Here is a 25,538-nt window from a genome sequence, read left to right as displayed (position 1 = left end):
GACCCCTGTTTGTTCCTCAAGTCACCTGGTCTGACAAAGCCTTTTCAGTGGTGGCACCCCCTTTGTGGAATGCTCTCCCCAGAGAAGCTCACCTAGCACCTACATTATAGTCTTTCCAGCACCAGGTGAATATCTTTTTATGCTCCCAGCATTTTATGAACTGTGTTTGGTGCTTTTAGATCATAGCACTGTTGTTTCACTGCTGGTTTGAATTTGCTTTTATGTGCTGGAATGGTTTTATTCTTTGCTGCTGGTTATCTCTGATTTATTCTGTGCTGTGTTTGTTTGTTTGTTTGTTTGTTTGTTTGTTTGTTTTAATGATGGTATTTTATGTTTTTAAATGTATTGTAGACTGCCCAGAGAAGTTTGGTTATTGGGTGGTTTAAAAGTACAGTAAATAAATAAATGAAATAAAGCCACACTCCCATCTCTGGCCATTCTAGGGGTGGTGCTGCAGCACAGCAGCGAGAGGCTGGGACTGCCTTCTCCCTGGTGTTACAGGGAGTAGGGTGCCTGAGTCCTTGGTTGGAGGCTCCTGTTACCTTAGATATCATTTGTCCTCCATCTTTCCCTGCCATGTGTTAAGGATGTTCTGGTGTGTGGTCTCTGTTTCTTCAGAGCAGGGTGGACAGGCCTGCTGGGCACGTTGTCCTATGGTTGCATCCTAGAACATGTCTCCTCATTCCCTGGTATGCACATGGGTTCCACGGCAGACATGTGGAAAAGGAGGAAGATTGAGAGCCACTGCTATAGATGGCCTTTTGGTCCTTTCCAGTACTGGCCTGTTTCATCTTCCTACAAACCAGGCTTGGAAGCCATTTCAGTAGTTATTGTCAACACTGCCATGTGGCAGTGGGCCATTCTACTGACATTGGCATTCCAGAATAGTGGGGGAGAGCTGGGCCTTTGGACTATGACTTCACACTGCCTGACCTTTGGTCACATGAGCTGACCCTTGCTGCAGCTCAAAACCTAGTTGTTTTTAATAATTGATTCCTTTTTATTGCTCTGCTAGTCCTGATCAAATGCCAAGATGATATCCAGTAGTAAGATGTTCAAAAATGAACAATATGCTGTGTTTTAAAAAGAGGATGGAGCAATATTTAGACCAGGAGAGGGCAACCTCTGGCCTGCGGGCCTAATGCGGCTGGCAGAGGCTTGGGCTCCTCCGCAGGGAGTTCCCGCTCCCCTCCCCAAGCTCGAGCCCACTGGCCTGGATGCTACCGGAGACAGGGAGACAGGGAGAGGAATCCCCTTGTTATCTCTGATCACAGATGGAAGAGAACAAGGGGATTTGGGGAGCAGTTTCACCTGCTCTGGGACCGCGGTGGCTTAGTCCTCAGTGGGCAGAAGCCAGTTCCTGGCAAAGGCATCAGGAAGATCCTCCAAGAACCAAATGATGTCAGGGGGTGTGTCCCTTTGCCATCAAGTGGTGGGACTATACCCCTGACATCATACAGCCTGCGGAGGGCTGGGTGGGTGTTTGTCCAGCCCCCTACCCCATTATGATTGCCTGCCCCTGACTGAGACAATGTGAGGATATTGGATGGTTTCTTCTGACGGAGAATGCTTTTTAGCAATTGCTGTATTTTTTGTGTTGATTACTTTATTGGTTTGGTATTCTTTATGTATTTTTTCATTCATGTATATTTTGATACTTCCGTTTACAACCAAAAAACAAAATGCCAAGCTAAGGCGCCATCATCAAGTGTGCAGCCAGGGCAGCTAGTCAATACCAGCAAGGTTTCATTATTAAATTGTCAGTACCTAAATCCCCCCTGACTAGGACCAGTGCTGATCTATGATGTGCCCGATAGCAGCGCCTCAAGGGACTGTTTAGCGTCTCCGTCTTTGCTCAGAGGAATGTCTTCCCCACCACAGAGATGATTCCCCACACCAAGGCCATGGGGTTGACGTGCTTCTCACTGCATTGGAAGGCAAACTACTTCATGGGACTCTTAGGTGGAAGCGTGCTTAGAAGGCAGCCCAGTAAAGCCATGCTTCTTTATTTGCTGGATTTGGAAGCTTTGTGCCACTGTTTGGGGAGAGGATGTTTAGAAATCAATAGCACACCGGGTTTGGGATCAGGGCAACAGAGTGTTATTCAGATAACAGAAGGTCATTCGATGGCATTGGGACCAAAGCTGCAAGCAGTACCTTTCCCTAGAAATGGAGTCTCTCCCCTCTGTAGAAGCTGTATCTTCAGCCTATCACGTGGCGATGAAGGCAGCAAAAAAGGAATATTATGCTGCCTCTATTGCGTCTGCAGAGTGCTGTCCCAAGAGGCTGCTCCAAGTGGTCCGGAGCCTGGTCGGTCCAGTTGCTCCGGAACCGCTGGAGCATTCTAAGGCCTCCTGTGAGGAATTGGCAAGGCATTTTGCAGATAAAATTGATCAGATCAGGAGAGTTATTCCGTGCGCTATGGATACAGTTAGCGAGCAAGAGGCAGCCTGTGGCAAACAGGTTTTGTGGGATCGGTTCCAGCTTCTTCCTTCTGATGAAGTGGACAAGGTGCTTTCATCGGTACGGCCGACCACCTGCTTACTTGATCCTTGCCCATCTTGGCTCATTATGAGCTGCAGAGAGAGGCTGGGTGAGGGGATCTGGGCGGTGGTGAACACATCCCTTGAGGAGGGAGTGATGCCATCAGCCCTCAAGGAGGCAGTGATAAGACCGCTCTTAAAGAAGCCCTCCTTGGATCCCCAAGACTTGAGCAACTTTCGCCCAGTCTCAAATCTGCCATTTTGGGGCAAGATAATTGAGCGGGTGGCGGCGATGCAGTTGAAGGCACACTAGGATGAAGCCGATTATCTAGATCCATTTCAATTGGGCTTCAGACCTGGGCATGGGACAGAAACAGCCTTGGTCACCTTGGTGGATGATATGAGGAGGGCTTTGGATAGGGGCGAATGCTCCTTCCTTGTTCTCCTCCTCTCAGCAGCATTTGATACCGTTGACCACGGTATCGTCCTGGACCGCCTGGAGGGGCTAGGCATTGGAGACATCATATTAGGGTGGTTCTGGTCCTTCCTCTCCAGCAGGTACCAGAGGAGGTTTTGGACCCATGGCCACTCACGTGTGGGGTGTCACAGGGTTCCATCCTCTCCCCGATGCTATTTAACGTCTATGTGAAGCCGCTGGGGGCTTCATCAGGAGGTTTGGGGTGCGGTGTCATCAATATGCGGATGACACGCAGCTCTACCTCTCGTTCAAATCTTCACCAGGGTTGGCCATAGAATCCCTGTCCAAATGTCTGGAGACGGTGAGTGGCTGGATGGGGAGGAATAAGCTGAAGCTGAACCCTGTCAAGACCGAGGTACTTTTGGTGGGAGACAAGAGGAGGTTGGGGGATGTCAACCTGGTGTTGAATGGGGTACGGCTACCCTTGGAAGACCAGGTCCGCAGCCTGGGGGTCATTTTGGACTCCCAGCTGTCCATGGAGGCTCAGGTGTCATCTGTGAGCTGGACAGCGCTGTACCGACTCCACCTGATACGGCAGCTGCGCCCCTTCCTTCCCGACCATCTGCTCCCATCGGTAGTACATGCCCTGGTCTCCTCTCGTTTAGACTACTGTAACGCGCTCTGCGTGGGGTTACCCTTGAAGATGGTTCAGAAGCCGCAGCTGGTGCAGAACGCGGCAGCTCACCTGATTAAAGGCAGCCGCTGGCGTGATCACATCACTCTGGTGCTGAAGGAGTTGCACTGGCTACCAGTTGTTTTCCAGGCCAAATTCAAGGTGTTGGCTTTGACCTTTAAAACCCTATATGGTTCTGGCCCAGCCTATCTCAAGGAGCGCCTCCAGCAACACCAGACAGGCCGCTCAACAAGATCAGCCTTGGATGGCCTTCTCTCTGTCCCATCAGGCAGGACAGCTAGGCTGGGGAGGACGAGGGAGAGGGCCTTCTCTGTGGTGTCTACCACTCTGTGGAACTCCCTCCCTAGGGAACTCCGCCATGCCCCCTCTTTAATGAGCTTCCGCCATGCGTTGAAAACGTGGTTGTTCTGGCAGGCATTTGGGGTGGGTTAGGGTATTTTTAGACGATGTTTTAATGTGTGATTTTACTGTTCTAAATTGTACTGTTGTACATCACCCAGAGTGGCCGGGTGACCAGCCAGATGGGCGATTAAGAAAATTTAATAAAATAAATAAATAGAGCTGCGCGAAACTAATGCTCTTTGGTCCCACCCAGTTATCTGCTCACAAGCCTCGTGCCACAATCCAAAAGAAGATGACAAATGCAGTAGGATTTATCTAGTGCTTTCTGAATATTTAAGACTTCTCAGTAACCCTTACAGCCCTTGTCAGAAACTCTCTTTGCCAAAAGAGTTGTACGGTAGGCTGCAATATTATTCTCATATTGCAGTTGGAGGAGGAGTTTGAGAGGGCAGTGGGCTGCCTCATGAGCTCATAGCAGAAGTGAGATTTGAATTTCCTTACACCAGCTCCACTTGCAAAGCCAATGGAAGCATGGAAGCTTTGTTACTGGTCAAGGCGCAAAAACAAAACAAAAAAGCTCAGCTTCTGAGCTGGAGGGAAATTTCAGCCATGAACCGTGAGAGAACCTGTTAGTGAGGGAGGTACAGGTGGGATAACTCTGCCATTCAGCATCTGAGACTCCAGTTGTGGAAGTCCTTGATGGTTCAGAGGATGATGCAAATTTACCCCACTCTGTGTAAAGCTCAGTCTGGTTCTGTTGCTCTTCCTCCTGTTTCCTGGAAGGATGCAGGACCCTTCCTGACAAGGCACCACTAGATAGTGGTGTCAGTTTGGTCAATGCTACCTGTATTAATGCATTCATAACACCAATCGTGTGGTGTTTCCATTAAGGCTTGATAACCTTACTATGCAGTGGTTGCTTTTGCTTAGATGATCACAAACCTGCTGGCTCATGCCTCTCTAGACAGTTAACTGGTGAAGGGAGTTGAGCAAAGTTGTTGGGGGTGTGCTCCGCATTTGCCTGCCTCCTCATGTTGTTACAGTGTATGACCGTAATGTGTATTGTTGATAAGAATTCATTGTATTTCATAGGGGTGCTACTCCTAATAATCTCTGTATGCTAACTGTAAATGATTAGTAATAGATGTGATTAGTTCTCTGTGTGCTGTGAGATAACTGTGAGTACTGGAAAGTGTTCTTGGAAATGGGGGGAAGGAAGGTTGCCCCAAGTGGGTTGGTTAATTCTTGGAAGCAGAAAGCTGCTTTGTTTAGGAGGAATACCTTCATCAAGGTGTTACTGGTGTTAATGGTAAGTCAGCCTACATTGGGAGACAGCTCTCTTTATTTATTTATTTCATTTCTATACCGCCCAATAGCTGAAGCTCTCTGGGCGGTTCACAAAAATTAAAACCAAACAACACACAATAAAACAATTTAAAATATATAGAACATTAAAACCACAATCTATTAGAGTTATATGACGGAAATAAGTGTTATGGCATGACCAGGCCCGAAACGTAGGATGAGGTCATCAAAATAGGGGTTATAAAAAGCAAGGGTTTGATCTGATTGCTCAGAGAGATCCTGAAATAACAAGAAGCCCACCAAACACGATTACCTAAGCTCTGCAAACCAGGCGTGCCAGATAGCTAACTATAAGATCTTAATGATGACTGCTTTGTTGGTTGAGAGGAACAGAACTTCAGTTTTACTAAGAAATGTGCTTATCCACGATTTCTATTACACTTCTAATCATCCTAATTGCATTGTGTGTAGTAATGTGTTTTGCTTGTTTTATTGTTGCACAGTTTTGTTATTCTCTAGTACTGTTTGAGCAATAAATATATATTTTGTGGTACCACTTCGTGTTACTTAGCTTGAGAGGTGTTTTGGGGACCACAACCCATATCAATTAATTCTTGAAGCCCAAAACACTCACCTGGGATTTACCCATCTGTTGCTGAGTGGGGTCTGTCCATACAGCTGCTGTTGTCTCCCTTGGTCAGGTGAGTTACAGACACACTTGTTCAAAGAAGAGAAACAAGCCAGTGTGATGGTGCAAGAATGGGTCTCCCATCTCACTGTGAATGGGTGACTTGCACCTTTGTACTCTGCTTTGGCACCCCTGCTGCAGAACAGATCCAAAACACCTGCCTCCGCACCCTTCAGCAAGGTGCGGATATATTGGAAATGACCTTAGGGAACTGAGGCAGCAGCCAAAAGCTGAGATGGCTTGGAGTGTGGTGGCAAGAACTACTTGTGGAGTCAGGCCGAGGTCCATCTAGTCCAGCAGTGTCTAGCTGGATGCCCCTAGAAATGCAACCAGCAGAGATGCCTCTCTCTATGTTTGTTGCAAGCTCTTAGAACTCAGAGTCTGAACATGGAGATTGTTTCACCAATGGAGTTAACAGCCCACAGCCACTGGCATGCTCTGGGTCCTCCACTGTGCCGCTCAGTGTTCTCCAGCGTTTGGCAGAGTTTCAGCGGGGAGGTTTGAGGTTAAAATGGTCGCGATTCCTGCAGCAGTGTTTAGCCCTGTGCTGTGCGGTGATGTGGGCCTGTGTTTCCTCCCCAGAAATGCATGTACTGCCGGAAGCAGATGAAGAAGGTGTCGGGCGCCTGCATTCAGTGCTCCTACGAGCACTGCTCCACCTCTTTCCACGTCACCTGTGCCCACGCAGCTGGAGTGCCCATCGAGCCAGATGATTGGCCCTACACTGTGTCCATCACCTGTTTAAAACACAAAGCAGCCAGCTATGTTGTAGGTCTCCTCTGTGTTCATCCCTCCTCGTTCTCCCCCCCCCCAACTTTGGTTTTTCGTGGCCTTCTCTTTTTCTAAAGCTGCCTATCTTTTCTTCTGCCTTCTGTAGATCCCATTTTCCAGGGAGGTATCACTGGGCCAGATGGTGATTACAAAGAACCACAATGGACTCTACTACCGGTGTAAAGTGATCGGCATGACAACACAGACCTTCTATGAAGTCAATTTTGATGACGGCTCTTACTGTGACAACGTTTATCCAGAGAACATCATCGTAAGTAGCATGGGGGCTGCTCTTCTTCTCTGGATTTCTTTGCCATTGCGGAGGGTCATGTTCGTTTTGTTCCTGCAGGTGTGACAATCCTGTTACTACTTCCAGAGGGGCAGCTGTGCTAGTCTTGTGGGGCCATAAAGCCTGACAAATTTACTATGGCTGAAGCTTTCAAGGTGTGGACTGTAGTCCCCCATGGTGGCTGGGGGATGCTGGGAGTCCAACACATCTAGAGGACACCAGGCTGGGGAAGGCTGCTCTAGTCCACAAAAAGCTTATGCCATAATAAATTTGTTAAACTTTTAAGGTGCCACAAGACTCTTTGTTTTTTTTCCTGTTACTAGTATTGCTAAAATAAGAAAACTTAACTTCTTGCAGGAGCAAATCCACAAGCGAAATGCTTTAAAAGAACCATGAGGATTGGAATCTTAGCTCAGTTTTAGGAAAAGGGTGTAGCTCTGTGGTAGAGCACTTTTTTGCACATTTTATGGAAGTGAACATGTAGAATTTTAAATGAAAGGCTGGCTTGCTGTTCAGTGTTACTCTGTCCAGAATGTACCAGGCACAGGGGTGGGTGGGAGAGCAGCAGGGGAGGCACAAAGAGCAGGCAACAGATCAATGATGTGGTGTGTGGGTGCACTTTACCCATGCCCACAGCAGTACTCGAGATGTGCAGTTTCAAAGTGCGTACACATGCACACACACACCCTCCCAATTGTGAACCAAGTGGGACATTGTGTAATCTGAATGGGATGAGTAAAGGTAGCAAGAGGGCATTGGTTGTTTTAACCTGCTGCCCTCCCGCAGTCTTTCTGACCCTCTTCCCTAACGTGTCTCTCAGAGCAGGGAGTGTCTCAAGATGGGGCCACCTGCGGAGGGCGAGCTGGTCCAGCTACACCTGACAGATGGCATCGCGTACCAAGCCAAGTTCATTGCTGCGTACATCAGCCAGATCTTTCAGGTAAGGAAGAGCCCAGCCCTTCCCTCTGGCTCACCCTGGAGAGAATGGTGTGTTAGTGAGCAAACTCTGTTTTTGCTGGACTATCAATTGGTGGATTGGGACAGGGGAAGCGGCGCCAAGGACTTGTTTGTGGTCCCTAAAGTGGTGCCATTGTGATGTGTGGTCTCATCCTTCTGTCCCCCCCAAAAAAAAAACACAAAAAAAAAAACCCGTAGCTTAAGGAGCGTAGCACAAAAAGCCAGTGACTGGTTGGAAGGACCATTTAGTTTGGGGCTAGCAAAAAAGCACAGCAGGCTGTTTCTATGGAAGTTGCAGATAATAACCTGAAGGCAATGTTTCTTGATGTGATATGCTAGCATTTTTCAGGTACCTAAAGGGCTGTCACACTGAAGAGGGCCACAACCTGTTCTCTGTCGTCCAAGACTGCAGGACATGAAATAATGGGACTAAGTTACAGGAAGGCAGAATTCGGTGGAACACCAGGAAAACCTTCCTGAGGGTCAGAGCAGTCAGACAGTGGAACCTGCTGCCTCGGGAGGTGGTGGGCTCTCTGTCGCTGGAGGTCTTCAAGCAGAGACAGGACAGCCATGTGTCACGGATGCTTTAAACGGGATTCCGGCACTGAGCAGGGCATTGGACTCGCTGGCCTCAATGGCCCCTTCCAGTGCTATGATTCTATGATGGCTGCTCCCTTTCTCTTCCACAGGTAGAGTTTGAAGATGGATCTCAGCTGATGGTCAAGCGAGGCGAGATCTATACCCTGGAGGAGGAGATTCCCAAAAGAGTAAAATCACGCCTGGTAGGTATCTGACGGGCAAACTCTCCTCTTGCACATCAGTACCTCTTGCACAGGTGCAGCTTTGGGTCCCATTCCCAGCACTGTTTAGGTGTCACGTAAAAAGACGGTGTCCCCTGCCCACGTGTTTTCTGCTTTTCTCCCTCATGCTTGTCCTTTTCCTGTCACCCTTGTAGTCCCTCAGCACTGGGGCTCCTCAGGAAGAGGCGTTTTCCAGAGACGACTCGAAAGCCGCCAAGCGCCCCCGGGTGGGCATCGCCAAAAGCCCTGAAGACAGTGGGCCCAGCCCCAACTACTTCGCCATCATGGAGACCCTGCTGCAGCCTCCGTTGCAGCCTGGCGGGCAGAGCAGCACCATGTTCTAAGCCAGGATGAACAATGAATAATTTAAACAAAAAAGCAACTCTTTTAAACATCCTTTTTCACATCCCTGTGGAAAGTAATTTAAGTAGAAAACTGTGGAGCGAGAAACCTAGCCTTTGTGCAATAACTTTGCAAATGAATTCCTTTCTTCTGTTCTTGGTTTGGACTCCGGAGAAGCTTGTTTTGCTCTGGCTACGTTCTTCCTGCTGTTGGATTTTTGAGTGGACAAAACATTGGAGCTGGGGGTGCAACCCTTCTCCATAAAAACTTCAGAAGAATATGTGCAGATGGACCTGTGTGTGACTGAACTTTCCACCTTTTGTTAGTTTGTTTTCATTGGTAAAAGCTTGGAGAAGTGTTCAAAACGTACAAGAATGACTCCAGTTTTTAAAATCTCAGCCATTTTTCTCTCTCCCTCTAATATTTCTTTCTTTTCTCTTTTTTGAAAAAGGTGCTATTTCCCTGACTACTGAAGCAGCCTTTTTTGGAATTAGCAGTGTGTGTGTGTGTGTGTGTGTGTATGCCTTTGACATTTTCTATAAAAAAGAAAGAAAAAACGTGTTTTTTTAACAAGCAGAAACACCAAAATGAAAACGTGAAGAGTCCCCCCCCAAATGGCTTATAAAATGAATGAAATGCCCTTCTGATCCCACAAAGCAGGGACAGAGAGCAACCTGTGACCCTTCAGATATTTGTAGACTCCCAACTCCAATCTGCCCCCATCCAGCATGGTCCAGTGGCCAAGAATATCTGGAGTTGTAACCCAGCAAGATCTGGAGGACACCAGGTTGCCTCCCACCCCCCTTGCTCTAATTTAAAAGAAAAAGTTGATGAAGAAGAGAAAGTTATGGCCATGTTGGGAAGAGGGAGGGCAGGTTTTTTCAAGTACCTCTTTTGGAAAAAGGATATTGCGTGAATGTTTGTGTTGAACCTAGAAAGTTTCTCTTCAGCTGAAATATTCTGTAATAAATGATACCATCGCAAGAGTTTACTGGATGGGATTCAGTGTTAACTGTGTTTATAAACGGGGAAGCAGGGGGAAAACCTATCCTGATGTTTGTCTTTTTCATCTCCATGCTCAGGAATTGCATTTCGGTGTTGGGGGGTGGGGGGTTGCACATCCCTCTCCCCCCCCCAGCTGCCCAGGCCCCAAAAGCATGAGGTAAGCATGTGAAGAGACCTCAGTCCATTGGCCCTTACTTGGCAGGTGATGGAGAGAGGTGGAATCAAATGAATTATTCTGGGGGACAGGGGTGGTTGGTGTGAGCCACAGAGCGGCCACTTAGTGGTGGGTGAGATGTGGCAAAATGCCTTGGGGGCCAGCCCTGCACGACTTCCTTCTGTTTAATTCTTGCCAGTTGGTGACTGCACAGACTAACACTTTGTGAGGGCCAGGGGGAGTGAGCGGCTAAACTGTACTCTGTCTCCCCAGCCTGCCACATCCTCTGGTTTGCCCCTCCTGCACAGGAATCTCTTAATCCACCTTTTATGATTAAGTGTTCTGAGGCTTGCTGAGAACCCCTTTCTTGGTTTTGAGTCAGAGAGAGGCAAGGGGGGACGTGCCTGCCATTTCTGTGGATAAAAATGATTTCACAACAGCTTTTCCTGATCTCTTGCAGGGCCCTTTGCCAAAGCAAAGGCTGTTGCAAGAACTAGGTAGAGATGCTCACTCTGTATGGTTTTTCTTTTGAGGTTGGGGGGAGGTAGATGTGTGCCCAGCCCTGCTTTGCTTTTCATGCCTTCAATTTACCATTTAGAGCTCAACATGCACAAGTGCTCTCTGTACGGTCTGTGCACCTTGATTTTATGATGTACGTATAAAGTTGGCTGGGTTCGTACAGGCAAATGTGAAATTCAGTGTGTAAACAGCAGGTCTTCCTCCTCACCTGCTCACTCCATGTGCATACGGATTTACCTCTCCACATTGCTTGGACTAGCCAGAAAGCACATCTTGCAAGTATTGAAATGGGAAACTCCTCCTGCAGCCTGTCCCCCGTGCACAGGAACAAATCTTCATCCAAGATGCATTCCGTAATGGGCAAGATCCTGCCCCTCTTGGCTAATTATAAGGGAGACCTGTGGGTCTTCAGACAAGGCTGTCTGCAGGATTAGTGGAGGGGGGAAGGGTGAACATGGGTGCACTCAGGACACCTTTTAGGCCAGAAAGATTTGGAGAGAATTCTTGGGCCATTTGGAGGAGCCAGTGGAAGGGCCCAGCCCAGGGATAAGCAACCCGATGTCCTCCAGATATTTTGAAGACTACAACTCCCACCAGCCCTAGCCACCTTAGGGATTATGGGAGCTGGAGTCCCAACAGCATCCAAAGGGCACCGGATCTCCTACCCCTGGCTTTAGGACCTATAGCAGGCCTCTCCAACTGGGCGCCACTGGCCATGCTGGCTGGAATGATGAGAGTTGAAGTCCAATACATCTGGAAGGTGCCAGGTTGGAGAAGCCTGCCCCACCACTTCCAAATGCCTGAAACTGCCTATTTCTGTCCAGAGGAGGAGGAGAGGCGGAAAGACATTGTGAGATCATATAAGGCCCTCGCGTTCCTTTTTTTTCACCTGCTGTGCACTTTCCTCTCTCCCCCCACGCACACACACCTTCTTCCATTCTCTGCTGTGGTTTTTGGCAAAGGGAGGAGAGGGGAGGGGAATTTTGGTTGCCATCTGGCTCTTTAGGCCACCACCGTGGGTGGGCCACGGTTGCCACGCTCTGTAAAGTAAGTGGTATCTTGAGCACCTGGTGCATAGCCAATTTATAGCACATAAATTATATTATCATTATTATGACTCCAGTTATTCAGATGGGGGTGCATAGTGGGATATGTTTTAAATGAAAAGTGGCATATAAATACTGCAAGTAAATAAATAAATGGAGCATTTTAATGAATTGGATTTTGATACCAAGTTCTCTCCAGTGCCAGCACTGCATTCCAAAACACACACATACGCCAACCATTGTTAGGGATTGAAGGGTTAATGTTTCTTATTGAAGGGATTTAAAAAATTTTTTTTATCACTTCAGCTTCCTTCAAGCGTATGTGTACGCATGACTTTCTGCCACACTATCTTTTGTAAATGCCTTCAGGATTTTCTTACAAATTTTCTCTTCCCCCATCCTAGGCAAACCTACCTTGTACCCCACCCCCACCCCCATCTTACAAATGAGCTCTTGTCAAGCTGAGAGTTTCTAAACATTCTTGACATCTTGCCAAGAGGATTTGGAACATGGGTAGAGCCTGTGTGTGTTATCAGCCGCTCCCCCAAAAGCACCTTTTTTTCAGATCCACCCCTGTGCAGTCGTCTCCCCACCCCCATCCCAGAAGAAGAAATGACACAAAAGGTAACTTAACTTGTGTACAACACAATTTTTATGTTCTTTCCCCCCCTTCTTTTTTAAAAAATCTCATTTTGGTAACTCGGTCACAGTAGTTTTAAAAAGTGTTTGAAAAAGAGGATTTTGAGCTGCAAATCATTTTCTCTTGGTCACCTTTGGGTATACATGTGTGGGGGAGTGAAGGATGGGTGAATAAGTGCAGGATGGGTCTGGATGGGGGTTTCCACTGCATGGATAAATGCTGACTGAAGTATCACCACTGCTGTAATCTTTTTGTTTATTTCTATTGTAAAGAGAGAGAAAAAATGTGTTCTTTCACCCACCCTCAATGATTCAGATGGTGAACTTTGTTTTGTTTATGCCGTGGACCTGGCTTTTGTATAACCTGACTCTTTTCATTATTGTTTGTTTGTAGTTTTGAATTTCCCCTTTTTTTCTAATATACTTAACCAGTTTTGGAAAGGTTTTGTAATCTCTTTGGAAAGGGGACACTATGGAGAAGGACCTAGGAAAAAAACTCCACCCACCCTCTCTACCTTCCAAACCTCTCCCCCCGCTGACTTTATATTTGTGAGTGGTTTGTGTGATATATCTCTATAAAAAAGGGGAGCTGTTTCCTCTTACAACAGTGTGATTCTGTTTTCTTTATTATTTTTTGCATCCCTTTCCCATCCCTTCATTCCACTACCACCCCATTTATAATCAAATTAACACTCCGACGATCGTGCAATTGTTTTATTTATTTATTCCATTTATATCCTGCCTTTTTTCCTCTTGCAAGGAACCCACGGTGATTTACAAGGTCCTCCTCCTCCTCTCCATCTTTTCCTCACAACAACCCTGTGAGGTAGGTGAGGCTGAGAGTCAGTGACTGGCCCAAAGTCCCCCCAGTGAGCTTCAAGGCTGAGCGGAGACTAGAACCCGGATCTCCCAAGTCCAACACCCTAACTCCTACATCACACTGGCTCTCCAATTAGGGAATGATCTTAGGGACGGAGCAAAGTTCTTCGGTAGCTCAGGTTGAAGCTTTCAGCCAAATGCACTCTGGTGGCAACTGCAATTAGAGCTACATCAGGAGGTGCAGAACCTCTTTCAGCCTGAGGGCTGCATTCCAGTAGTGGGCGGGGCTGAAGGCAAAAAGAGCAAGGCCAACACTCCCCCCCCCCATACCAGCATGGTTTAGCTTAGAGCTCTTCCTGCTAGTAGCTCAGCCTTAAGAGAAGCATTTCAGCCTGTTAGAATGGGGAAAAACTGCACAAAAGCCAGGAGACCACCAAATAATCAGTGGTTGGGGGAGAGGTGGCAAGCCTTCTGAGGACCACCAGAGGGTCGGATTGGGACCTTGGGCTGAAGGTTCTGCACCCCTGCCAGACACACTCCCCAACTCATTTTCAGGCTTCAAGCCAAAGTGGAGGAGAGAAGAGGAAAATGCCTACCATCACTTCCCGGGAACTGCTACTCGAAAGGCATAGAGCTTCTGAACCTGGAGGTTGCATCCGTATAGCCATTGTGGCTAATAGAAATGTGGACAAGACCTCTGCTCCTCCACCATGAAGTTGTCAAGTGACTAAAGCCATCTCAGTGCCCAATCCTATGCCTATTTAGTCAGAGAAAAGTCCTACAATTCCCAGCATGCCCCAGCCAACCATGGCTGGCTGGGTCATGCTGGAGTTGTAGGACTTTTCTCTGGCTAAACAGGCATAGGGTTATGCCCTAAACTAGTACCCAGTGCCATGTCTTGTGGCAATGAGTTACACAATGTCTGCACTCCATGGAGTAGTCCTATCTTTTGTCTTTCTTGGATATCCTGCTAATCTGTATGCTTGGATGACCCTACATTCTAGCACAGAGCTGGAGAAGCTTTTTTCTATCAAAGTCTATTTTCTATTCCCTCAGGGACAGGTGTGTTGCTAGGCACTGGAAAGATTCAGGGCCCAGGCCCACAGGACAAACATCTGCATAAAATTGGCACATGCTAAGTTATATTTCTATTTGCAAGTTTAGAAATAATTACTAGGATTTATTTAAATTTCACAGAAGGCAAAGCTAGCCAGTTCCATCATCCAAATCAACTCCAAATAAATTCTTCCATCGATTTGCTCCCTGCTCCAGATCATCCCAAATCAGTAGTTCCTCTCCAACTATAATTAATTTGCAATGGTATGAAATAAAATGCAAAAAAAAGGAGAGTGATTGGTAGGTTTTTTCATGAGCAATTACATATTGTTCTATGGATTTATATGCGTAAATTTCAGGAAAGTAAAAAAATCATCCAAAAGTCCACGGACTCCACAGGGCCTGAGGGGGTCGCTCCGCAGCGGATTCCACAGGTCAGATTCTTAGAAATCCGAGCTCATTTTAGTCCATCTTGAATTTCTCCAGCATCCCTAGGCCAAAGGCTTCATGGTGCCCTTGGGGTGTAGATACCTCACTTCTGTTTTAGCATTAGATGAGAGGAAGAAAACACCTTTTTCTCCCTCTTTTGTTGTTGTTCAGTCATTCAGTCGTGTCCAACTCTTCATGACCCCTTGGACCATAGCACGCCAGGCCTTCCTGTCCTGCACTCTCTCCTGGAGCGTGCTCAAGTTTTCTCCCTCTGCCCCATACATAATTTTCTAAGCCTCTATCATGTCCCCCCCATTGCCCTTAAGTTGCTTTTTTTCTAAACTAGAAAGCCCCAAATGTTGTAGCTGCCTGTCCTTGTGGTGCTCCAACACCCCACCCCAGATCATATTTGGTTGCTCCTTTCCAGCTCTGCGATGATCTTTTTTGAGATGGAGTGACCAGAAGTCCATGCAATATTGCAGCTGCACCCTAGATTCATGTGTCAATGTAGGTCTTCTCTGGTAGCGTCTTCTCTGATCATAACCCTGAGCCATCTGGCCCTAAGGCTTTTCTTCTGCAGGGTGTGGAAGAAACAGCTAGAAAGAGGTTTTCTTTGAATAGGAGGTGGATGTGTTGCCACATCCCCAAGTTGGGAGAGACAAATCAGACTTTAAGCTTGCAGAGCCCGACTCAGTCCACCCACCAGCCAATGCTGTTTGCTTCCCCTTGGGAGAAGGCAGACATTATAATCCAAGGCCATTCAATAGCTCCACAAGAGCACCCCCCGCATTTCTCTGGATGTGGCACCCAAAGCTACTTCTCTTTGTAGCTGTACAGCCAGAAAACTGCTGCTAGCTAATTCAGCATCATCCCGCTGCTAACACCATGTAATGTTATGGGTCCAAAAACAGGCTCGAGGAACAAGAAATAACTTAGACCATAATGCTATTTTAAGGAGCCTCTAAGAACCTCTTGTACAACAACTTCTGGAACTGCCCAGTCCGTGTGACTTTAGGGCAAGTCCTCAAATTACCAAGTCCTTAATACTAAGGGAGTGTCATTAGAATATAAACTCTTTCATTACCCTGCTAGGACTATGTAAAGGCTCAGATAAACTCTGTATCACACGGATTGACATACTATGCCCTGTCCAGCCTGAGCATCACATTGCTCCCTTGAACCCATTGGCCAAGTTCAGTTGCTGGATGACTCCTGCTGGGCAGGGGCATCGTTAGGGAGGGGCCCACCTGGGCACAGGCCCTGGATCTTTGAGCTGTGCCCTGGAACTTTTGAGCTGTCCTAATTGCCATTTTGTATGATAAATACATGAAATTTGGAGACCTTGTAGCCCCCCATGGATGTGATTAAACCTGCCCAATTTCAGGCAGTTAGGTCCAGTGGCTTTTGTGCTAGCCACAGGTAAAATTTGCTATTTTCAATAAAATACGTCACAGCAAAGAGCTAGAATTTTTTTGTGCTTCCACATATGTGCATGGAATTTGGGGACCTGGCAGCCCCCATAGAGCTGACTGAGCCTGACAAATTTCAGACAGTTATACCTAGTGGCTTTTGTGCTAGCCACAGGTAAAATTTGCTTTTTTCAAGAAAATGTGTCAAAGCAAAGAGCTATAATTTCTTTGTTCTTCCACATAAGTGTATGGAATTTGGAAACCTAGCAGCCCCCATGGAGCTGATGGAACCTGCCAAATTTCAGGCAGTTAGGACCAGTGACTTTTGTGCTAGTCACAGGTAAAGTTTGCTATTTTCAAGAAAATGTGTCAAAGCAAAGAGCTATATATTTTTTTTTGTGCTTCCACATACATGCATGGAATTTGGGGACCTGGCAGCCCCTATGAAGATGACTGAGCCTGCCAAAGTTCAGGTAGTTAGGTCTAGTGGCTTTTGTGCTAGCCACAGGTGGGATTTGCTTTCCCCAAGAAAATCTGTCAAAGTCCGACTACAAATTGGCCACAGCAGAAGTGGGATGCTTTCCAAAATGCTGACTCGGGGTCTGAGTTGAAGAGGGGTGAGGGGTCAGTGCACACTTCATATGCATGTATGTATGTAATTTAGACACACACACACATATATATTAGACGTGTGCTTAGACTCACGCACATGCGTGCATGTGTGTGTATGCAAATTAGAGTTAGGGGCCTGTGCCCTGGGTCTCTTAAGAACCTAACAATGCCCCTGCTGCTGGGGCTCAGCCTGTTTCACTAGATGCCCTTGGACACTGTGTATCGCCCCTGCAGTGGGCATTGAACTCTTAGGTTAGAAGTGCCAAGATAGTGATAAATCAGACTCAAAGGTTTACTTACAAGGAGTACTTCATTGGGTAACTTCCAGCACACAGCCGTACCCAGTGGTTGGATCAGACAGCTTCTCTCAACCCCGAGCCGCTGGGCACAATGGGTCTTAGACTCTACAGGTTAGCAACAAGGCAGCAGCAAGTGCCCCCTAGCATCCATTCCCAGCATAAACTAACAGCACTTATTTAATTTAATTATTTATTTATTTCATTTTTATACCGCCCGATAGCCGAAGCTCTCTGGGCGGTTCACAAAAATTAAAACCAAACAACACACAATAAAACAATTTAAAATATAAAGAACATTAAAACCACAATATAACAATACAACCACAATAAAACCTAGCAGCAGTGCAGGAGTTTAAAATACAGATTTAAAACAGCAAAGCTAAAAGTCTAGAAAGCTAAAATGCTAAAATGCCTGGGAAAATAAAAAGGTCTTCACCTGGCGCCGAAAGGAATACAATGTAGGCGCCAGGCGAACCTCACTAGGGAGCTCATTCCAGAGCCGGGGTGCCACAGCAGAAAAAGCCCTCCTCCTAGTAGCCACCCGCCTCACTTCCTTTGGCAGGGGCTCACGGAGAAGGGCCGCTGATGATGATCTTAAGGTCCGGGCAGGCACATATGGGAGGAGGCCATCCTTCAGGTAACCTGGCCCCAAGCCATTAAGGGCTTTGAATGTTAACACCAGAACTTTGAATCGGGCCCGGAAATGGACTGGCAGCCAGTGCAGCTGGAAAAGTACTGGCGTAATATGAGCTCGCAGGCCAGTCCCTGTTAACAATCTTGCTGCCCTATTTTGGACCAGCTGAAGTTTCCGGACCGTTTTCAAAGGCAGCCCCACATATAACGCATTGCAGTAATCCAGACGAGAAGCTATCAGAGCATGGATAACTGTAGCTAGGCTATCTCTGTCCAGATAAGGGCGTAGTTGGTATACCAGCCTAAGCTGCTAAAAAGTGCTCCGTGCCACTGAGTTCACCTGTGCCTCAAGTGACAGTTCTGGATCCAAGAGCACCCCCAAACTACGAACCTGATCCTTTAGGGGGAGTGCAACCCCCTCCAGAACAGGTCGAACATCGCCTAGCCGGGCAGACGAACCACCCACTAACAGTACCTCCGTCTTGTCTGGATTGAGCTTCGGTTTATTGGCCCTCATCCAGTCCATTACCGTGCCCAGGCACTGGTTCAGAACAGCCACTGCCTCTCCTGGTTTTGATGAGAAAGAGAGGTAGAGCTGGGTGTCATCTGCATATTGATGGCACCGCAGCCCACACCTCCGGATAACCTCCCCCAACAGTTTCATGTAGATGTTAAACAGCATGGGGGATAAAATAGAGCCCTGTGGAACCCCATGGCACAATTGCCATGGCACAGAGCAATAATCCCCCAGCACCACCTTCTGGAATCGGCCATCCAAGTAGGAGCGGAACCACTGTAGTGCAGTGCCTCCCACTCCCAACCCAGACAACCTATCCAGAAGGATATCATGGTCGATGGTATCGAAGGCTGCTGAGAGGCCCAGAAGAATCAACAGGGTCACACTCCCCCTGTCCCTCTCCTGGCAGAGGTCATCCCACAGGGTGACCAAGGCAGTTTCCGTTCCAAAACCAGGCCTGAAGCCCGATTGAAATGGATCTAGATAATCCGTTTCATTCAACAGTGCCTGGAGCTGTCCTGCAACCACCCGCTCAAGCACCTTGCCCAGGAAGGGGATGTTGGCCACTGGCCTATAATTGTTAACATCCTCTGGGTCCAGGTTAGGCTTTTTCAGGAGTGGTCTAATTACTGCCTCTTTTAAAGCGGCAGGCACCACTCCCTCTCTCAAGGAGGAATTTACAACCTCCTGGACCCAGCCGGACAACCCCTCCTTGTTTGATTTAATAAGCCATGAAGGGCAAGGGTCAAGCACACAAGTGGTCGATCGGACTTGGCCAAGCACCTTGTCCGCATCCTCAGGCCTCAGTAACTGAAACTCATCCAATAAAACTGGACCAGACGGTGCTCTGAACGCCTCTACCAGTGGAACTGCATTAATGGTGGTGTCCAACTCATGACGAATCTGAGCGACTTTATCCTCAAAGTGCCGTGCAAACTTGTCACAGCGTGCCAGCGAGGGTTCCACCGTCTCTCTCCCTGGCCCAGAATGTAACAGGCCGCGAACCACTCGGGAAAGCTCCACTGGACGACACCGAGAAGATGCAATGCTGGTGGAAAAGAACCGCCTCTTTGCCACCCTCACCGCCACAGAGTAGGCTCGATAGTGGGCTCTTACCTGTGCTCGGTCAGACTCAGCACAAGTTTTCCTCCACCTGCGTTCCAGCCGTCTCCCCTCTTGCTTCATTGCCCTCAGCTCAGGTGTATACCAAGGAGCTGGCCGGGCTCTGCGCAGAGGGAGAGGGTGCTTGGGCGCGAGCGTGTCAACTGCCCGAGTCATTTCTGCATTCCACAGAGCGACCTGGGCTTCGACAGGAGCACCAGCCATACCAGCAGGAAAATCCCCCAGAGCCCTCTGGAATCCATCGGAATCCATTAATCTCCGGGGGCGGACCACTTGGATCTCAGCACAGCCACCTGTAGCTTTAAGGTAAATAAACTCTGCTTCTCAGGCACGGCCTGATAAGGCTTTCTGCTCATTAGCAAGGAATGCACTGAGAAGGCTGTTATCGGCCCTTTGAATCATCTTCACATGCTCAGAGGCTTACTAGCAAGGGAATTGTACCAATAATGAACTTCAGCAAGCATTGTGGATCTCTAGGCCCCTCTAACACTGCAAATGACTTGGCTACACTCCTGGGGGCAATACACACTGTGGAGTGGCAGGTCCAGGAAGGTAGGGCACAAAGGCAATACCCCTGCGGCCTTTTATTTCATTTTGTCAGCTACATGTGCATGTGAAGAGAGCAAGAATTTTTTAACAGATGCCTCGTAGCAATACATACATTCAGTAAACTGTAGAACAGCCATCTAAGGTAGGTCATGGTTCAAATGAGGGACAGGGTGGACTTGCTAGCTATCTTCTAGACACCCCCCAACCTCAATTATTCTGTTCCTTTTGCATTGATTTCTTCAGTCATTTTGTTGGTCTCACATTTCACCTTCACTTTAAAAAAGAAATGAAAAAATCTCTATGCAGCAGCTTCTCTTGCACCCTGGCCCAGAAAATGGACTCGTCCCTCCAAAGAGCTTTGTGTGAAGGCATTGTGGCACTGTCCTCCCCCCCTCCCTGAGCTTCCCCCCCCCAAGGCGAGGGGGGCACACACACATAAATGCTGTCCTGTCATAGCACTTTGTCACTCCCGCAACACCTCTCTCTAATGTGCACCTGCATATTTACTGCCATAAATAGAGCCCCCCTGAAAAAGAGAGAAGAACGAAACTGCCTGCTATTAAATATAATTGTCATTGTGACAAGCCCTTTGTGGGATGGAAAATGTGTGCCTTTCAGAGCTCTCTGTGTGATAAAGAGCAGCAGTAAAATCAGAAATTAATCCCCTGGCAAGAGAGTGACATGGTTATTGCTGGATTGCCGCTAACAACTTACTCAAGGCATCTCAAGAAAAAACCCACACACCTTGTTACTGTGGGGGGTTTTCTAGCTAGTGGATGATATATTGTTTGCTTATTTCTGTTCTCTCCTTTGACCCCCCTCCCCCCGAAATCTAAACATAACATCAGTTTTATTTTCATAGGTACAGTGGGGGCATAATCTGTCCTCACAAACCTTTACTCCAAAGGAAGGATGGATGTCTTGAGCTGGTCTGACTCAGCTAGGGGTGCTGAAAGATACTTAGCACCTTGCCCAGGTAGTCAGGGAAGAGATGGTTCCACCCTCAAAGGTGGCCTAGAGATAATTTAAATAAACTTAAAATAATTTAAGATAGATGCAGTGGTTGCCTCATCCTCGTTCTCCAGAACTCTGCCTGCAGCCTCAGATCTTGAGCTGGGCACCACACTTTAAAAAGGATGCAGACAAACTGGAGAGGGTTCAGAGGAGGGCAACAAAGATGATCAGGGGACTGGAAACAAAGCCCTGTGAGGAGAGACGGAAAGAACTGGGCATGTTTAGGCTTGAGAAGAGAAGACTGAGGGGAGATATGATAGCACTCTTCAAGTACTTGAAAGGTTGCCACAGAGAAGAAGGCCAGGATCTCTTCTCCATCATCCCAGAGTGCAGGACACGGAATCATGGGCTCAAGTGACAGGAAGCCAGTTTCCGGCTGAACATCAGGAAAAACTTCCCGACTGTTAGAGCAATACAACAATGGAACCAATGACCTGGGGAGGTGGTGGGCTCTCCCACATTGGAGGCGTTCAAGATGAGGCTGGACAGCCATCTGTCAGGGATGCTCTGACTTGGATTCCTGCATTGAGCAGGGGGTTGGACTCGATGGCCTTGTAGGCCCCTTCCAACCCTACTATTCTATGATTCTATGATTCTATCTCTTGAGACATCTCCTCAGACCCAAAGAGAAACATCCATCTCCCCGCCTTCATACAGTCAGGGGCAGAAATACTGGAGCAAGGATAACTGTTTTGGCAGTTGACCTCTGCACACCACCACATTGAAGTTGAAAGGAAACACGCCCAGATGGGAGCGAAGTCAGGACTTCCAGCTGTAATTCAAGGGGTTTGACAAAAGTGGGGCACTAACCATTCAGGAAGGACAGCCAGTGGCACACACACACACCCATCGTTGGTGGCTCATAAGTAATGGAACAAACCAACATCATTTCAAACTTAAGGGTCGCCTTCAATACCTGGATGAAAATCCTTTGCAGTCAATGACTGCCTGAAGTCTGGAACCCATGGACATGACCAAACGCTGTGTTTCCTCCCTCGAGATGCTTTGCCAGGCCTTCACTGCAGCTGCCTTCAGCTGCTGCCTGTTTGTGGGTCTTTCTGCCCTCAGTCTCGTCTTCAGTAAGTGAGAAGCATGCTCTATTGGGTGGAGATCAGGTGACTGACTTGGCCATTGAAGAACATCCCACTTCTTTGCCTGGAGAAACTCTTGGGTAGCTTTTGCTGTATGTTTTGGGTCATTATCCATCTGCAGTATGAGGCGGCGTCCTATCAGTTCGGCAGCATTCGGCTGAATCTGAGCAGAAAGTATAGCCCTATACACTTCAGAATTCATCCTGCTGCTTTTATCAGCAGTCAGGTCATCAATAAACACCATTGACCCAGTTCCATTGGCAGCCATACATGCCCAGGCCATAACACTGCCTCCACCATGGTTGACAGATGATGTGGTATGCTTTGGATCATGAGCTGTTCCTTTCCTTCTCCATATTTTCTCTTCCCATCATTCTGGTACAAGGTAATCTTGGTCTCATCAGTCCAAAGGATCTTATTCCAGAACTGGGCAGGCTTTCTTAGGTGTTTGCTGGCAAAGGCTAATCTGGCCTGTCTGTTCTTGAGTGTTACCCGTGGTTTGCGCCTTGTTGTGAAGCCTCTGTATTCACATTCATAAAGCCGTCTCTTGACTGCAGATGTTGACAGTGACATGCCTGCCTCCGCGACAGCATTCTTGACCTGCCAAATGTTGTGAAAGGTTCCTCTTCACCATGAGCAGCGTTCTGTGCTCATCCGCTTTAGTTGTCTTCCGTGGTCTGCCAGGCCTGTTGCTGTTGCTGAGCTTGCCAGTTAATTCCTTCTTTTTCAGGATGTTCCAAACTGTTGTGTTGGCCACCCCCACTGCTTTTGCTATCTCTCTGATGGGTTTATGTTGTTTCCTCAGCCTCATGATGGCCTCCTTCACTCGCATGGACACCTCTTTGGGCCTCATGTTGGGGGTTCCAGTGAACAGCCACCAAATGCAAATGTAACACTCAGAACCCCCTCCAGGCCTTTTATCTGCTTGACTGGCCATGGGGCACCCAGGAAACAGGCCACACCTGGCCATGCAGCAGCTTGCCAGCCATTCGCTCCATTACTTATGAGCCACCAAGGATGGGTGTGTGTGCGTGCCACTGGCTGTCCTTCCTGAATGGTCAGTGCCCCACTTTTGCCAAACCCCTTGAATTACAGCTGGAAGTCCTGACTTCGCTCCCATCTGGGTGTGTGTCCTTTCAACTTGAATGTGGTGGTGTACAGAGGCCAACTGCCAAAACAGTTATCCTTGTTCCAGTATTTCTGGCCCTGACTGTATCTTGTTGTTGTTGTTGTTCAGTCATTCAGTCGTGTCCGACTCTTCGTGACCCCATGGACCATAGCACGCCAGGCCTTCCTGTCCTGCGCTCTCTCCCGGAGCGTGCTCAAGTTCATATTCATTGCATCGGTGATGCTATCTAGCCATCTCATCCTCTGCCGTCCCCTTCTCCTTTTGCCTTCAATCTTTCCCAGCATCAGGGTCTTTTCCAGGGAGTTTTCTCTTCGTATTAGGTGGCCAAAATATTGGAGCTTCAGCTTCATTATCTGTCCTTCCAATGAGCACTCAGGGTTGATTTCCTTTAGGATGGACTGATTTGACCTCCTTGCAGTCCAGGGGACTCGTAAGAGTCTTCTCCAGCACCACAGTTCGAAAGCATCGATTCTTCGGCGCTCAGCCTTCCTTATAGTCCAGCTCTCACAGCCATACCTTACTACTGGGAAAACCATAGCTTTGATTAGACGGACCTTTGTCGGCAAGGTGATGTCTCTGCTTCTTACTATGCTGTCTAGGTTTGCCATAGCTTTCCTCCCCAGGAGCAAGCGTCTTTTAATTTCATGGCTACAGTCACCTTCTGCGGTGATCTTGGAGCCCAAGAAAGTAAAATCTGTCACTGCTTCCATTTCTTCCCCTTCTATATGCCAGGAAGTGATGGGGCCAGATGCCATGATCTTCGTTTTTTTAATGTTGAGTTTCAAACCAGCTTTTGCACTCTCCTCTTTCACCCTCAACAAGAGGCTCTTGAGATCCTCTTCGCTTTCTGCCATTAGGGTGGTATCGTCTGCGTATCGGAGGTTGTTGATAATTCTCCCAGCAATCTTAATTCCGACCTCTGATTCATCCAACCCGGCATTTCTCATGATGTACTCTGCATATAAGTTAAATAAGCAGGGTGACAATATGCAGCCTTGTCGTACTCCTTTCCCAATTTTGAACCAATCGGTTGTTCCATGTCCAGTTCTTACTGTTGCTTCTTGACCCTCGTACAGGTTTCTCAGGAGACAGGCAAGGTGGTCTGGTACTCCCATCACTTTCAGAATTTGCCACAGTTTGTTGTGATCCACACAATCAAAGGCTTTAGCGTAGTCAATGAAGCAGAAATAGACGTTTTTCTGGAATTCTCTTGCTTTCTCCATGATGCAGCGAATGTTGGCGATTTGATCTCTAGTTCCTCTGCCTCTTCGAAACCCAGCTTGTACTTCCGGTAGTTCTCGGTTCGCATACTGCTGAAGCCTAGCTTGTAGGATTTTGAGCATCACCTTGCTGGCATGTGAAATGAGCGCAATTGTGCGGTAGTTTGAACACTCTTTGGCGTTGCCCTTCTTTGGAATTGGAATGTAAACTGACCTTTTCCAGTCTTGTGGCCACTGTTGAGTGTTCCAGATTTGTTGGCATATTGAATGCAGCACTTTAACAGCATCATCTTTTAGGATTTTAAATAGCTCAGCTGGAATACTGTCATCTCCGCTAGCTTTGTTGTTACTAATGCTTCCTAAGGCCCACTTGACTTCACTCTCGAGGATGTCCGGCTCAAGTTCAGTGAGCGCACTATCATGGCTATCAGGGACATTCAGACCTTTCCTGTAGAGTTCTTCTGTGTATTCTTGCCACCTCTTCTTAATCTCATCTGCTTCTGTTAGGTCCCTGCCTTCTTTGTCCTTTATCATGCCCGTCTTGGCACAAAACGTTCCCTTGAGACCTCCAATTTTCTTGAAGAGATCTCTAGTCTTTCCCATTCTGTTGTTTTCCTCGATTTCTTTGCATTGTTCATTTAAGAAGGCCTTCTTGTCTCTCCTTGCTATTCTCTGGAACTCTGCATTCAGTTGGGTATATCTTCCCCTTTCTCCCTTGCTTTTCGCTTCCCTTCTTTCGTGAGCTACTTGTAAAGCCTCATCAGACAGCCACTTGGCTTTCTTGCATTTCTTTTTCTTTGGGACGGATTTCGTTGCTGCCTCCTGAACAATGTTACGGACCTCCGTCCATAGTTCCTCAGGCACTCTGTCTATCAGGTCTAATCCCTGAAATCTATTCCTCACCTCCACTGTATATTCATCAGGGATATGATTTAGGTCATACCTGAACGGTTTAGTGGTTTTCCCGACGTTCTTCAATTTCAGCCGAAATTTTGCAAGAAGCAGCTCATGATCTGAGCCACAGTCAGCTCCAGGTCTTGTTTTTACTGACTGTATGGAGCTTCTCCATCTTTGGCTGCAAAGGACATGGTCAATATCGAAATCAGATTGATTATCTGGTGATGTCCATGTGTAGAGTCGCCTCTTGTGCTGTTGGAAAAGAGTGTTTGCTATGATCAGCATGTTCT

General features: G+C 47.6%; 1 protein-coding gene across 4 annotated transcripts in view; it reads left to right on the top strand.

Annotated features, from left to right (window-relative positions):
• The window catches only part of LOC146334066 (lysine-specific demethylase 4B-like), a 365,953-nt gene extending 355,693 nt beyond the window's left edge, over nt 1-10,260 (top strand). For all 4 annotated transcript variants that reach the window (XM_084824982.1, XM_084824984.1, XM_084824983.1 and 1 more), the window contains 5 exons: nt 6,513-6,698; nt 6,808-6,972; nt 7,811-7,930; nt 8,637-8,729; nt 8,903-10,260. In XM_084824982.1, coding sequence (XP_084681108.1) covers nt 6,513-6,698; nt 6,808-6,972; nt 7,811-7,930; nt 8,637-8,729; nt 8,903-9,091 — 753 coding nt within the window. In that variant the 3' untranslated portion in view covers nt 9,092-10,260. The remainder of the gene's footprint in view (nt 1-6,512; nt 6,699-6,807; nt 6,973-7,810; nt 7,931-8,636; nt 8,730-8,902) is intronic.
• Nucleotides 10,261-25,538: the final 15,278 nt, after the last annotated feature.

The sequence above is a fragment of the Heloderma suspectum genome, chromosome W (genome assembly GCF_057233095.1).
Source record: "Heloderma suspectum isolate Gila_16-S chromosome W, 16-S_ref, whole genome shotgun sequence".
Lineage (NCBI taxonomy): Eukaryota > Metazoa > Chordata > Lepidosauria > Squamata > Helodermatidae > Heloderma > Heloderma suspectum.
This window is presented reverse-complemented; position numbering and strand designations above follow the sequence as displayed.